This window comes from Mus caroli, unplaced genomic scaffold, assembly GCF_978045245.1.
Source record: "Mus caroli unplaced genomic scaffold, Mus_caroli_1 scaffold_5, whole genome shotgun sequence".
NCBI lineage: Eukaryota > Metazoa > Chordata > Mammalia > Rodentia > Muridae > Mus > Mus caroli.
The window spans coordinates 68278663-68292246 of record NW_028227260.1 but is presented as its reverse complement, the minus strand read 5'-3'; the positions used below and the strand labels follow the sequence as shown (position 1 = coordinate 68292246).

General features: G+C 41.2%; 1 protein-coding gene and 1 pseudogene across 4 annotated transcripts; one reads left to right on the top strand and one right to left on the bottom strand.

Annotated features, from left to right (window-relative positions):
- On the top strand, positions 1-3861 carry LOC110286307 (DNA-binding protein inhibitor ID-2 pseudogene; annotated as a pseudogene).
- Positions 3862-6023: 2162 nt separating this feature from the next.
- On the bottom strand, positions 6024-13584 carry P2ry4 (pyrimidinergic receptor P2Y4). Of its 4 annotated transcripts, none has more exons than XM_021153377.3 (3): positions 13431-13512; positions 13200-13338; positions 6024-13009 (listed from the first exon to the last, which is right to left on the bottom strand). In XM_021153377.3, exon 3 carries the CDS (start codon positions 13001-13003, stop codon positions 11918-11920), a length of 1086 nt encoding a protein of 361 aa, XP_021009036.1. In that variant the 5' UTR covers positions 13004-13009; positions 13200-13338; positions 13431-13512; the 3' UTR covers positions 6024-11917. The 4 variants fall into 4 exon arrangements, with proteins under 4 accessions (XP_021009036.1, XP_029328799.1, XP_029328800.1 ...); XM_029472939.2 differs by having other exon boundaries at positions 13200-13308; positions 13431-13488; XM_029472940.2 differs by lacking the exons at positions 13200-13338; positions 13431-13512 and adding an exon at positions 13547-13584.

Genomic DNA, 13584 nt, shown 5'->3' with positions numbered 1-13584 from the left:
ATGCATGCTGTCAAAACTGTCGTAAGTTCACATTTGTGACTCCCCTACTGTGTACAAAGACATTTTGATTCCTTGTAGTAATCCACCCCCTCTAACTCTTGTAATCTTTCTGCCTCCTCTTCCACAATTATCTCTGAACCTTAGAAGGTGATGGGATGAATATACATGGTCCATTTAATTTAGAGAGAAGCATTCCACGGTGCAGCACTTAATCACTACACAGTTGACCAGTTGTGGGTCTCTGTGTTAATTGCCATTTACTGAAAAAAAAAAAAAACAAGCATCTCTGATGAGGCTTGAGAACTGCACTGTTGCATCTGAGATCCATAGGACAGGTTCAAGGCACCCAGTCTTCAGGCAGGTCATGGGGCAGGTGGGATTGGAAGAACAAATCTGGACACTGTGACTTTCCAAAGGGAAGTATTCAGCATCCCATAAGCTTATCTAGAGATAGAAACCTTACTTCAAACAATACCCATGAAAACTTTAAGGAACATTTAGAGTTCCTCTAATATGATGCTGAGTTACAGGATAAGAGGTTCAAATCCCTCAACATGGCAGAGAATACAGCTAGTAATATGAAATGACTAATTTGTTTTGGATGTTCTTAGAATAGAAGGAAAGTTTTGTAAAAGTAGGTTTACAGAATGAATTAAAACTTTGTAAGGAGTGATCAAAGTGTAATTAGATCCACAGATAATTGGTTTTGAAGGGTTCTCATCTGTTTCTGTTGAAAGTAATAATAAAAATAGAATTATCCAGAAAAGCACCAGGGTCACAACATGGAAGCAAGGCTATCTGTATTTAATTTAATATCATGGATCCCTGGAAGAGTAAAAGAAAAAATGTATAGAAGTTTAAACCTTTGAGGTAACCCAATCATAAAAGAACTCACATGATATGTACTCACTGATAAGGGGATATTAGCCCAGAAACTTAGAATACCCAAGATACAATTTGAAAAACACATGAAACTCAAGAAGAACGAAGACCAAAGTGTGGATATTTCACCCCTTCTTAGAATTGGGAACAAAACACCCATTGAAGGAGTTACAGAGACAAAGTTTGGAGCTGAGACAAATGGATGGACCATCTAGAGACTTCCACACCCGGAGATCCATCCCATAATCAGCCTCCAAATGCAGACACCAGTGCATACGCCAACAAGATTTTGCTGAAAGGACCCTGATATAGCTGTCTCTTGTGAGGCGATGCCCGTGCCTGGCAAACACAGAAGTGGGTGCTCACAGTCAGCTATTGGATGGAACACAGGGCCCCTAATGAAGGAACTAGAGAAAATACCCAAGGAGCAGAAGGGGTTTGCAACCCTATAGGTGGAAAAACAATATGAACTAACCAATACCCCCAGAGCTCATGTCTCTAGCTGCATATGTAGCAGAAGAAGGCCTAGTCGGCCATCATTGGAAAGAAAGGCCCCTTGGTCTTGCAAACTTTATATGCCCCAGTACAGGGGAACACCAGGGCCATGAAGTGGGAGTGGGTGGGTAGAGGAGCAGGGTGGGGTGTTTGGGGGACTTTCAGGATAGCATTTGAAATGTAATGAAGAAAATACCTAATAAAAAATTGGGGAAAAGGGGAAAAAAAGAAAAAAAAGAAGTTTAAACCTTGACCTTCTTATGTGTGTTATCCACTAATTCCCCAGTATCCTTTTCCTTATCTACGCCCATTTCCATCCTTGTCTCACTCAATATTTTTGGGACACACTAATACCCTTTCTAAAAATATGAATAATTAAATGGATAAATAGGTAAATCTTTTATGAATAAACTTAATATTTGCTTCATTTTTTTAAAAAGCAGAAAGGAATAGTGGCTCAGCCTTAATAAGCATAAGTACTTAAGTCTGAATTAGGGGGAAAGAAGTCCAAGGTCGTTCAGAGCTACAGAGTAAATTCAAGATCAGCTTGGGCAATTTAGTGGGACCTTATCTCAAAACAATAGTAAAATGAGGGCTGGAGGATAGAGCTCGGGAGTCTAGTGGTTTCCAAGCATGAATAGGAATAGATTTCATATCCACTATACACAAACAAATACAGAAGAGTATGAACACACCAGAGACACCTAGAAGCAAAATGAAAGTCCCTCAGTGGTAAAACCTATGTCAATGTGAGCCACAAGATAAATGATGCATCACTACATTACAATCCAAAAAATAAATACAATATAGTGAATTTGTAATATATTCTAAACAATATCAAAATTTTATAACTTATCAATATTATTTACAATATTGTTAATAATGTTTTGTTATAAGATAATAGGTTATTGATATATTTAATGAATAAATGTTGCAAAAGTGACTAGAAATAATAAAAGAATGACAAATAATATATGTGACACCAATATCTAAGAGAACCTTCACTTCTATATCTTCAAGTGTCCACTAGACTTAGCATCTCAATTTCATAAACTGGAGTATGGGAAGGGGAAAATTAAGTCTATTCCAAACTTAAAAAACTAATTAACACACACACACACCCCTTCCCTCAAAAAAGAGCAGGCCTCCCAGGGACATCCCAAACATCCCATGGCAAGCTACAGTAAAGCCAGGCACATATCACCATACCAAGGCTGGACGAGGCAACCTCCAATAGGAGGAAAAGTGTCCCACAAGTAGGCAAAAGAGTCAGGGACAGCCCTAGTTCCTCTCTTAGGATTCCCACAAGAACACCAAGCTACTCAGCCATAACATATATTCAGAGGACCTAGATTAGACCCCTACTGGCTCCCTGATGTCCAGAAATATACAATGGAAAAAAGAAAGCATCTTCATCAAATGGTGCTGATCTAACTGGATGTCAGTATGTAGAAGAAAAGAAATAGATCCATATCTATCACCATAGACAAAATTCAAATCCAAGTGGATCAAAGACTTAAACATAAAACCAGATACACTGAACTTGATAGAAGAGAAAGTGGGGAATAATAGCCTTGAACACATTGGGACAGGAGACAACTTCCTAAACAGAACACAAATAGTGCAGACACTAAGACCAACAATTACTACTGAAAAGCTTCTGTAAGGCAAAGGAAACCATCATTCAGACAAAGTGTCAGCCTACAGAATGGAAAAAAGATTTTCACCAATTCTACATTTGACAGAGGACTAATCATATATCTATATCTATACACTAGATATCAATAAACCAAATAACCCCATTTAAAAATGGGGTACAAATCTAAAAATATTTCTCAACAAAGAAATCTCAAATGGCTAAGGCACACTTAAAGAAATGTTCAAAATCCTTAGCCATCAGGGAATTCCATCTTACACCAATCAGAATGGTTAAAATTAAAAACTTAAGTAACAGCAGATTCTGGTGAGCATGTGGAGCAAGGGAAACACTCCTCCATTGCTGGTGGAAATCCAAACTTGCACAACCACTTAAAAAATCTATGTAGAGTCATTCTGAACAGAGCCTGGTGCTGCGCAGCCAGTTCATCCCCCTGCGGGGACTCCCTTCCGGTCCCATTAGGAAAAACAGCCTGGGACCACAGCTTGAGCATCTCCCAGAGCAAAACCCCGGTGGAGGACCCGATGAGTCTGCTCTACAACATGAACGACTGCTACTCCAAGCTCAAGGAACTGATGCCCAGCATTCCCCAGAACAAGAAGGTGACCAAGATTGAAATCCTGCAGCACAGTCATCGATTACATCTTGGACCTGCAGCCCGCCCTGGACTCGCATCCCACTATCATCAGCTTGCACCACTTGGACAGAACCAGGCCTCCAGGACACCGCTGACCACCCTGAACACGGACATTAGCATCCTATCCTTGCAGGGATCTGAATTTCCTTCTGAGCTTATGTTGAATGATAGCAAAGTACTCTGTGGCTAAAGAAATGGCATTTGAGAACTTTTTTTTTCTTTTTACTTTCTCTTTTTCTTTTGCACAAGAAGAAGTCTACAGGATCTTTTAAGCCTTTTGTTTTGTTTTGTTTTGTTTTGTTTTGTTTTGTTTTGTTTTGTTATCAACCATTTCACCAGGAAAACAAGTTGAATAGACCTTTTTCAAAAAGAAAATGGAAGGAAAAGTAAAGATGATCGTCTTGCCCAGGCGTTCTCCGGCCTGGACTGTGATACCGTTATTTATGAGAGACTTTCAGTGCCTTTTCTACAGTTGGAAGGTTTTCTTTATATATTATTCCCACCATGGGGAGCGAAAACGTTAAAAAAAAAAACACAAGAAATTGTCCAATCTAAGCAGACTTTGCCTTTTTTCAAAGGTAGAGCGTGAATACCAGAAGGACCCAGTATTATGCGGTTACTTAAATGAAGTCTTTCGTCAGAAATGGCCTTTTTGACGCGAGTCTACTGAATGCTCTCTCTCTCTCTCTCTCTCTCTCTCTGTCTCTCTCTCTCTCTCTCTCTGTGTGTGTGTGTGTTTGTGTGTGTGTGTGTGTGTGTGTGTGTGTTTTGAACCTTGTGGACTCTTTAAAGTTTTCTTGTATAATGGCAGAAATAACCTATTTCTGCAATAAAATGTAATTGCGTACTTATGCTAAACTTTTTATAAAAGTTTAATTGTAAACTTAACCCTTTTATAAAAAATAAATCAAGTGTGTTTATTGAATATTGATTGTTTGCTTTATTTCAGACAACCAGTGCTTTGATTTTTTTATGCTATGTTATAACTGAACCCAAATAAATACCAGTTCAAGTTTATGTAGATTGTATTAAGATGATACTAAAATGTGTCTGACATCAAAAAATCCATGTAGGGGTTTCTCAGAAAATTTGGAATAGTTCTAGCTCAAGATCTAGCTGTACCATTCCTGGGCACAACCCCAAAAACATGCTCTACCATAGCACAAGAACAATATTCATAGTAGCTTTATTCATAATAGCCAGAAACTGGAAACAAGCTATATGCCCCTCAATGAAGAATGGATAAAGACAAAAACTTTATTGAAATCAAATCATAATAACTTAAGTTGTCAGAGATCAAAACAATGAGTACCCTCTGGGAAAAAAATCCCCAGATTCAAAGTGGTTGATTTTTTTGATGTTGGAGGTAGAAGGCTATTGTGTAGTAAAAAAGAGTGAGATTTACAATGAACTCTAAGTTAAATATCATTGGGAGTAACACAAATTGAGCAGAAGCCATCGTCCTTGTGTACTGGTTAGTTTTTCTCCTGTTTTCCAAACACATTGCATTTTTTTTCTTCTCTTGAGCAGATCTAAGAATATGATAGGGCCCCAAAGTGTAGTACAGAATTGATGGTGATAATCAGCCTGCCCCAAGAAGTATTTCATCTTCTTTCTCTTAAAGAGTCAGTATCTTTTTAATAATCTACACTTTAGCTCAAGGATGAATCATTTGTCTTTGTCCCACTTTGTAATCCAAATCCATTGTCTCTGATAAACAAACACACCAAGGTCCCTCATAGACTAGCTCTTTAGTTGCACTGAAATACCTGTTTTTTTTACTTTCTTTTGGTGACAATCTACACCTCAGCTCATACTGAAAATATCCGTCCTACAGGTGATGCTACGGATTCTTCTGGAGACTGTGCAAAGAAGTAGCATTTGAAATGTAAATGAAGAAAATATCTAATAAAAAATAAAATGAAAAATTGAGAATGTAAATTTTGCTAAATAGATATAATTTATCCAACACAATTAGCTCTTTACAGTTGAAAAAAGAAACTTAGAAATACACAGTGAAATATGAAAGTCATGAAGATAGATCTTCATCTGGAATTTTATTTAAGGCCAGGTGTGGTGGCTCATACCTTTAACCTCAGCATTCAGGAGGATGAAGAAGTCTAAGATCAGCCTGTCTATACAACAAGCTCCCAGATAGCCAAGGCTATATAGTGAGACCCTGCCTCAAAAAACCAAAACATTAAATAATAGATTTGGAGCTGAAGAGATGTCTCAATGGTTAAGAGTGTATACTGCTCTTCCAGAGGACTTGAATTCAGTTCCCAAAACCCATGTCAGGCAGGTCAAAACCACTATAACCCCAGCTCCAGGGAATCAATCCCCTCACACCTCTGAGGGCACCTGCAGTCATGAGTATACACAAACACACACACACACACACACAAGTGGGGTACATATAAACTTGCAACTAAATTTTTAAAAGAAAATTTATTTATGAATAGTCTCTTTGGTCAGTGTCACTGGCTAATGTTTGGGTGCATAAATCCAAACCATCAGAGCATAAAGCATTTTTGTTTTAACTGAGTGTCTTATACTTCCTAAATTCTCTTGGTCTTGATGCAGCTATTTATTTTCTTAGTATTTTTTTAAAGCTCCCTTTTCCCTTGATGCCAGAAGCTTGACTTGTTTCCTTCCAATTCATCACGAATGTCATCCTTCGGTGATCAGTTTTTAGCCTCCTGGCTCGCACAAGGCTTCATTTTTGTTATTATCCTACCACTTTTTAGGCAGCCCTACAATTTTGGCTGCTCATCTGGTTGTAGCAAAGTTGAAAACTCCTGAAAAGGGGTTCCCACCTACAGGAACTGTAATAAATGCTTCTTCATCCATTGCTCCATGGACTCTTCATCCGAATCCTGTCAAATAGATACTCCTATCCTGATTTGGTAATGAGGAAACTGAAGCTTGAAGAGATCAACTAACTTGGCCTAGATAGCTAGAAATTAGATGATGAGGGAAACACAAAAGTGTGGAGAAAGTGGAAGCCCAGCTAGAGTAGCTCTTCTCTCATCCAAGTTAGCTTTGTACACAGTCAAGTAACCTACACAGCAAATATAGCAAATAGGGCTACTTCTCATTTTTTAAATGCCTGCCTCAACCCACCTGTTCCTGATGTTTCTTTAGTTCTTTAATTCCTTGAGATTCATGTAAGCATTTTAAAGTGGACAATATCCTGAAAAATAAGCAACCAACTGAATTGCTAACATGCAATCACACGTCACATATTTATTAAGCACCATTTATTAAACAAATAGAATGATATTATTACAGCTATTTATATTTGTTTAGCACTCTAGCTTTGCACAGCCTCACTGTAACCTGAAGAATTACATAGAGCTGAGATTATGATCTTCATTTCATAGATGATGAAATTATGGTTCAAAGAATTTGACTGACTCATCCAAGGTGACACACCTGGGCCCCCTTTTCAGATTCATGGCAAAACTTGGGTGTTCTGATCTTCAATCCTGTGTTCTTTTATCTATATTACATTAACTCAAGAGGTTTACAAGTGGGATACGCAAGGCAAGTATGTATGAATAATTAACTGATAATTTAAATTAGTGTCCATAATTTCAAGAAATGTTAAAAGTGCCAACTGACTGATGTGGACAGTAATTACCAGAAAAAAAAATCAGGGAGATTGGGGGAGGGGGGAACGAATAGGGGATTTTCAGAGAGGAAACTAGGAAAAGGGATAACATTTGAAATGTAAATAAAGAAAATATATAATAAAGAACAAAAAAAGGAAAAAATATCAGGGAGATAACTGTTGGTAAGAACTGCCAGAGAAAGACTCAGAAAATATGTGAGAGCTAAAGGCCTGGCTCCTGGAAAATAGGTAAGAAAAGGACAACTGTGGTGGGTAGGTATTTGAATATAGTGGCCAGACAGGAAGAGAGGACAGAGGTAAGAAAGTACAAGTATTGTCTGGAGAGAGAAGAAGGAGACTGATTTACATAGAGAAGTCTAGAAATGTAGCTCAATGGTACAAGGGCAAGACCTTAGGCTCTGTCCCAAGAGCCACCCGGCCACACACACAAAATAAACCAACAAACCAAAAAACCTAGAAAAGAGAACTTTGTATTGAGGAATAATAGAAGGTTACTAAAGCCTTTCTTAAATTTCTGCCTAAAGTGTTTTGACTTGTAAACAACAATAATAATAAAAAAGATCATCCAAGATTTCTGAGTGAAACTCTGAGAGTAAGGTTGGACAGATTGATCTGACAATACGCATTTGTGTGGAAGGTGGCTGGAAGTAAGGATGACACAGAAACCTTTGACAGTGAGTCAGGGACAAGGTAAGAAGAAGCAGTATTAGAATGGTAGCATAGGGACAATAGAAGAAAGCCAATTACACCTTGCAAAGAGAGCAATGTCAGAACTTGGTGAGCTAGGGGAAGAGTGGAGTTTGTCAGTAGCATTAGAACCTAGGTAGTTTAAGAAAGGTGTCATGACTAGAAATGAGCAAGAGTAGGAGAACTGGTTCAGGCAGTTTCATTTTTTTAAATTACAGGTTAGAAGCAACAAAGATCTAAGTTAACCTGTCCAGCAGTCAGCTGGGTTTGGAGAGACAAAGGTCTGGCCTAGCACCAAGTTGGCATGGTAGGATGAAAGGCATCATGGGAAAGCAGCCCAGGGTCTAGTTTCTACCCGCCACTAAGTCACAAGCACGGCATTTCACTGGGACTGTTTCTTCAGCTAGAAAATGAAATGGAACCCAAGCTCTGGATGAGCTCTGAGGTTCTTAAGGACTAGAAGTCAATTGACTTGTACTTACCTCCTATTTGTTCGGTCTAAGAGGAAATAAACAATCTGATAATCCATAGAGGATTAAATCACCCCACATGTCAAGAATCGGACAAAAAGATGGCAGCAAAGGAGAGAGGGGAAGTAATCAACAAAGAGCAGAAGGAAAGCGATTCTAAATCTAAATGAAACGAAGGAATAAAGCATTATAATAAGTGAGTTACATAAGTCAAATATGACCAATTATAATATACACATTAAATAAATATAATATTTCAATAGAAGATAAGTAGTCGTTGGAAAAGAATGCAAATAGTAAACTCGGGAGAAAGTGTTCAATGCCATACGAAAGCAAAGAAGTGAAATTAACAAATTGAATGTTTCTCTTCCAGAAAGATTTCCCATAAAGTCTGATGCTGGAACAGCAATGGAACTAGGCTAGCCATATATCATTGTGACAGTGAAAATGTATGCAGTCATTGGGAAAAATCACAACCCATAAAAACGTTCGTGCTCTTTGGTCTGCTAATCTCACTCTTGAGAACTTGTACTAGAGCTAGAATTGCAAAAAAAAAAAAAAAGTCACAAACAGGAAAATATTCAAAGCACAGAAAAACTAACCTACCTAAGTGGAATAATAATAATAAGGGAATAGCCTATTAAGATATAATCTACCGGGGCTGGTGAGATGGCTCAGCAGGTAAGAGCACCCGACTGCTCTTCCAGAGGTCCTTAGTTCAAATCCCAGCAACCACATGGTGGCTCACAACCATCCTTAACAAGATCTGACTCCCTCTTCTGGTGTGTCTGAAGACAGCTACAGTGCACTTACATATAATAAATAAATAAATCTTTAAAAGAAAAAAAAGATATAATCTACCAATGGAAGTAAGTTTATGTAACTATTGGCGCTCGCCTTTAATCCCAGCACTTGGGAGGCAGAGGCAGGCAGATTTCTGAGTTCGAGTATGTAGAAGAAAAGAGTGAGTTCCAAGACAGCCAGGGCTACACAGAGAAACCCTGTCTCAAAAAAACAAACAAGCAAACAAACAAACAAAAAGATTGCATCAAGCTGGAGAAAGTTTGCAATAAGAGAATTATACTTATTTGTTTGCTTTGACAAAAGGTCTCACTATGTAGTCTAGGCTAACTTCCAGTTTATAACCCTCTTGTGTCTACTAGCAACTCTTGGGATTATAGGCATATATCACCAAACTCTAAATACCCTAAAAAGCAGACTTTTAAAAGATATAACTGTGGTTATACTTCTATAATACATGGCTTCAAACCAAGAAAATGTTGAGTATGGAAAACAGAAATTTGGGGTTGAAATAGGTAAATATTTTCTCTCCACATTTCCTTCAGGGTTGTCACAGTGAGGTTGTTTTAAATGTTATTTTTATATTTAAAAAATACCTATAAAATTACATGCAGTAGAGTCAAGTGACGTAGAGAGGTCAAAGAGGGAGAAGAGTAGAGAAAATATTAACGTTCTTGCCAAAGACATAATTTGTGTTCTAAGTGCCGAAGAATGGGAGGAACTCGGATTTGTGTTTATAGCAGTAGTGAAATAAGGAGACACTAACAGAACAGTGGCAAAATGAGACAGGAAAGTTGTGTCTTTTTTTTTTTAATGGTGATATAAAATCAGTGATAAAAGTAACTAACAAAGATGAAGACAAAGGAAAAAAGGAACAAGGTCCCTCATTAAGGGGCCATGGGGAACAAAGTGATAGAGACAATGCAGCACACCTACGCAGATTTGAATGAAGCATAGAGACACTGAGGTGTTTCCCCAGCCTGCTAGCGTATGTCTTTAATCCCAGGAATTGGGAAGCAAACCCACAAAAAACAAAAACAAAAACCAGGTCGATCCCTATGAGTTCAAGGTCACCCAGGTCTCTGTAGCTAGTTCTAGGCTAGACAGTGGTACACAGTGAGATCTTGTGGAGAGACAGGGGAGGATAAAATAGCAGACTATCAAGCCCAGGAAGTTAGTCTTGACTAAGCAGCTTGGAGTTCTGGGGCCCAATGATGGAGGATCTTAAATGAGTTGTAATGAAGAGAATAACGTTACCACATGGAGCCTATGGCTAGCAGCAGTGACGGGCAAGGAGATTGTGCTCATAAGGGTGGGAACCTGGTAAGACTCAAAAAGGCCACTTAATTTACTTCTAAGAGAAGAACTCTTGTGCTCCAAGGGAGAGAGATGTATTTAAAGAACAAAAAGAAAGGCAGAGGGGCATTATGATTTAGCTGTTTTACTCTGTAGCCTAGTACCTCCCTCCCCTACACTCCAGACAGAGAGAACACTTGAGGCCAATAAGAAGTTGGTGTGTGTAGATGAGTACTGATCACAAAGAGCAGCAAAGGTTGGGGGTTGACTCAGAAGACCAATAGGCTAGCAGGTGACTTTCACAGGAAACGAGGCTGAAAAGAGATTGCCCTTCTCATGAATGCCCGCCCAGAAACTCTTTCTTCTCAAGCTCAGGGTTTAGCTTCCTCTGCTCCATACACCCACCAGATCCTCCAAACCCGTAAGTGTTGTGGCAAGAGGACTGAACAGGTAGGAAAACTGACTGCCCCACCCTAGCCTTGAAATCCTATCGACTGATTCAAAAAGATCTGGTGACGGGTTTATTTATGCTTTATCTAACTAGAGCTAGGAAAGGGAAGAGAGCAGTGAAGAGCCAGTTCTGGGCGTCTACTCCTGTCACCACCCTGTTCTGCACAAACCTGCTTTGCCCATCACTAGGAGAGCTTGGAGGTTTTCTTCCTTCTCAGTCAGAGTTGTCCACTCCTCCTCTCATTATATAGGTGGGAGCTATCAAGTGTGTTCTCCCGCAGTCCTAGAGGTAGGGGTAATCTTATTCCTGCTTCCAAGGCTGCTATCAACCTGGACCCTGCCTCCAGAGATTCCTTAGGGTCAGCAACCAAGAGCAGTATTCTGTTTCATGGCTGCTCTGCAGTTCAACACCAGCAGGCTTCGAGAGGGTATGTAGGGCCCTGCAAGGCAGGTTCACATGCCCTGTACCCTATTTCAGCACCTTGACAGGTAGGACTATCTTGTCTTTGAGAGGGAGCCAGGAAGTGGGTGTGAATGCTGCATGTGACTTATATGGTATCTGTGCTATGCTAGTACCCCAGCTTCCTGGTTCTGCCTTGTTTCATTATACACATCAGGCCCATCTTGAGATTGCTCCACTCTTCACTCCTCTAGTTGAAGTCACTACTCTGGTTGGAGAAACACATGCTGTGGAAGGACCTGGGGGAAGCAGAACCAGCAAAGAGTACTGAGGTTTGAGAAACGGGAACAGTGGCCCCAGGAAGGGACAGAAAAGGAGAAAGAATCATAGGAGTAACTAAAAAGTGGCTTAAAAAGAGGACAGCTGATGCCCCTATCAAGTGTCACTAAGGAGCTCCCTCCCCTCTGCCTGCAGTTAGTCCCCTTCCTGTCATATCCAGTGCCCACCGTTATAATCGGTCACCCTCATAAGCAGGGAAGATGCTGTCTTGGTGGATGTCCGCCCACCTGCTGATGCTTTCTTCATGTAGGGTCACCAAAGCCAGGGAGGAAGCAGTTGTTCGGCGCTTGGGTGTGCTACCTCTGCATAGCTGCTGGAGCTGGTTTCGATACTTGTCCCCCGTGAACAGATAGAGCACTGGATCAAGACAGCTATTAGCACTGGCCAGGGGACGAGTCACTTTGTAAACCACATTAACAATGTTCAGCACCCGGCATTCAGCGTTCAACAGTCTTGCCAGGTAGTAAATTGTGCGGGTGATGTGGAAAGGCACAAAGCAGACAGCGAAGACAGTCAGTACCACAGCAATGGTGCGGAGAGAACGGAGCCGAGAAGATGACTGTCCAGCTCCTGGCAAAGGTCGATACAGTCGCCGGGCCATGAGTCCATAGCAGACCAGAGTGATCAAGAAGGGCAAGCCAAAGAGCAGCACCATGATTGTGGAACTGAAGTATACGTAGTGGTCAAACTCCTCAGGCAGAGTCGTGTCATGGCACAGGATGGTGGTTCCATTGGCATTGGTTGTCACAAAGAAGAGGTTGGGCACGAGGCAGCCAGCTACTACCAACCAAACACCTAGGCAGAGAAGACTTGCAAATCGAGGGCGGCCCCAGCGTATTGCCCGCAGTGGATGGCAGATGCCCATGTAGCGGTGCACACTGATGCAGGTGAGGAAAAGGACACTGCAGTAGAGGTTCCAGTAGAAAAGAAAGCGGACGAACTTGCAGAAGCCAGTGCCAAAGGGCCAGTGGTTTCTGGCAGCATAGTAGTAGACGAGGGTGGGCAGTGACAGCACATACAAGGTGTCTGACAATGCCAAATGGAACATGTAAGTGGCTGTTGCATCCCAGGGTCGAAGGCGGAAGAGGAACAGCCAAAGGGTTGGGGCATTGAGGGCCAGGCCCAGCACAAAGACAACTGCATAGCTCAGAGGCAACAGGATGAACTTGAATTCCTCATTAAACTTACAATCACCATCTCCAGAACTTGGGCTGGGACCTAGTGATGTGAATAGCAAGGAGTCTGCACTGGTCATGGCCCCCTACAAGTAGAAAGGACAGAAGTGAGGATCTGATTTCTCTACTTTTCCAGTCCTGATGAACCTACAATAAAAGAGGAAAAGCACCCAGGAGAGCTAGGAGGAGCAAATCCAGGTGCAACCCAGGCCTGCCCAGCCCCTACCCAGCTCCCTTAGCCCAGCCCCTACCCAGCTCCCTTAGCCCAGCCCCTACCCAGCTTCCTTAGTCCCGTCCAGGGACTGATGGCATCAGGCAGTGCTCGGGCTCAGGGAGGCAGTCAATGGTGTTCTGCTGCTTCCTCTGGCCTGCAGAACCTGGCTAGCTGAAGAGGGTGGAGGGTAAGGAGCACCATCTAAAGGGAAAACACCCAGGCTCAAATTGTCATCGAACTCACCACCACAGCTCTGACCTGGTGATGAGGGACCTCTTTCCCTCACCTCTCACCTTAGTTCCAGTTCTCTGTACTCTTAGTTCCCCCTGATGTGGCCTCACTTCACGCCTGCCTCCAGCCCAGGAGTACCACCACCACCCTTGCCTAGGAACCTTGGCAAGACTCCTACCCGGTGCCCTTGAAGCTGAGCCCAGCTGACTCTGTCAC

Excerpts from the sequence above, each read along its gene's own strand:
- P2ry4 (XM_029472940.2), bottom strand. The coding sequence starts at position 13,003 with ATGACCAGTGCAGACTCCTTGCTATTCACATCACTAGGTCCCAGCCCA.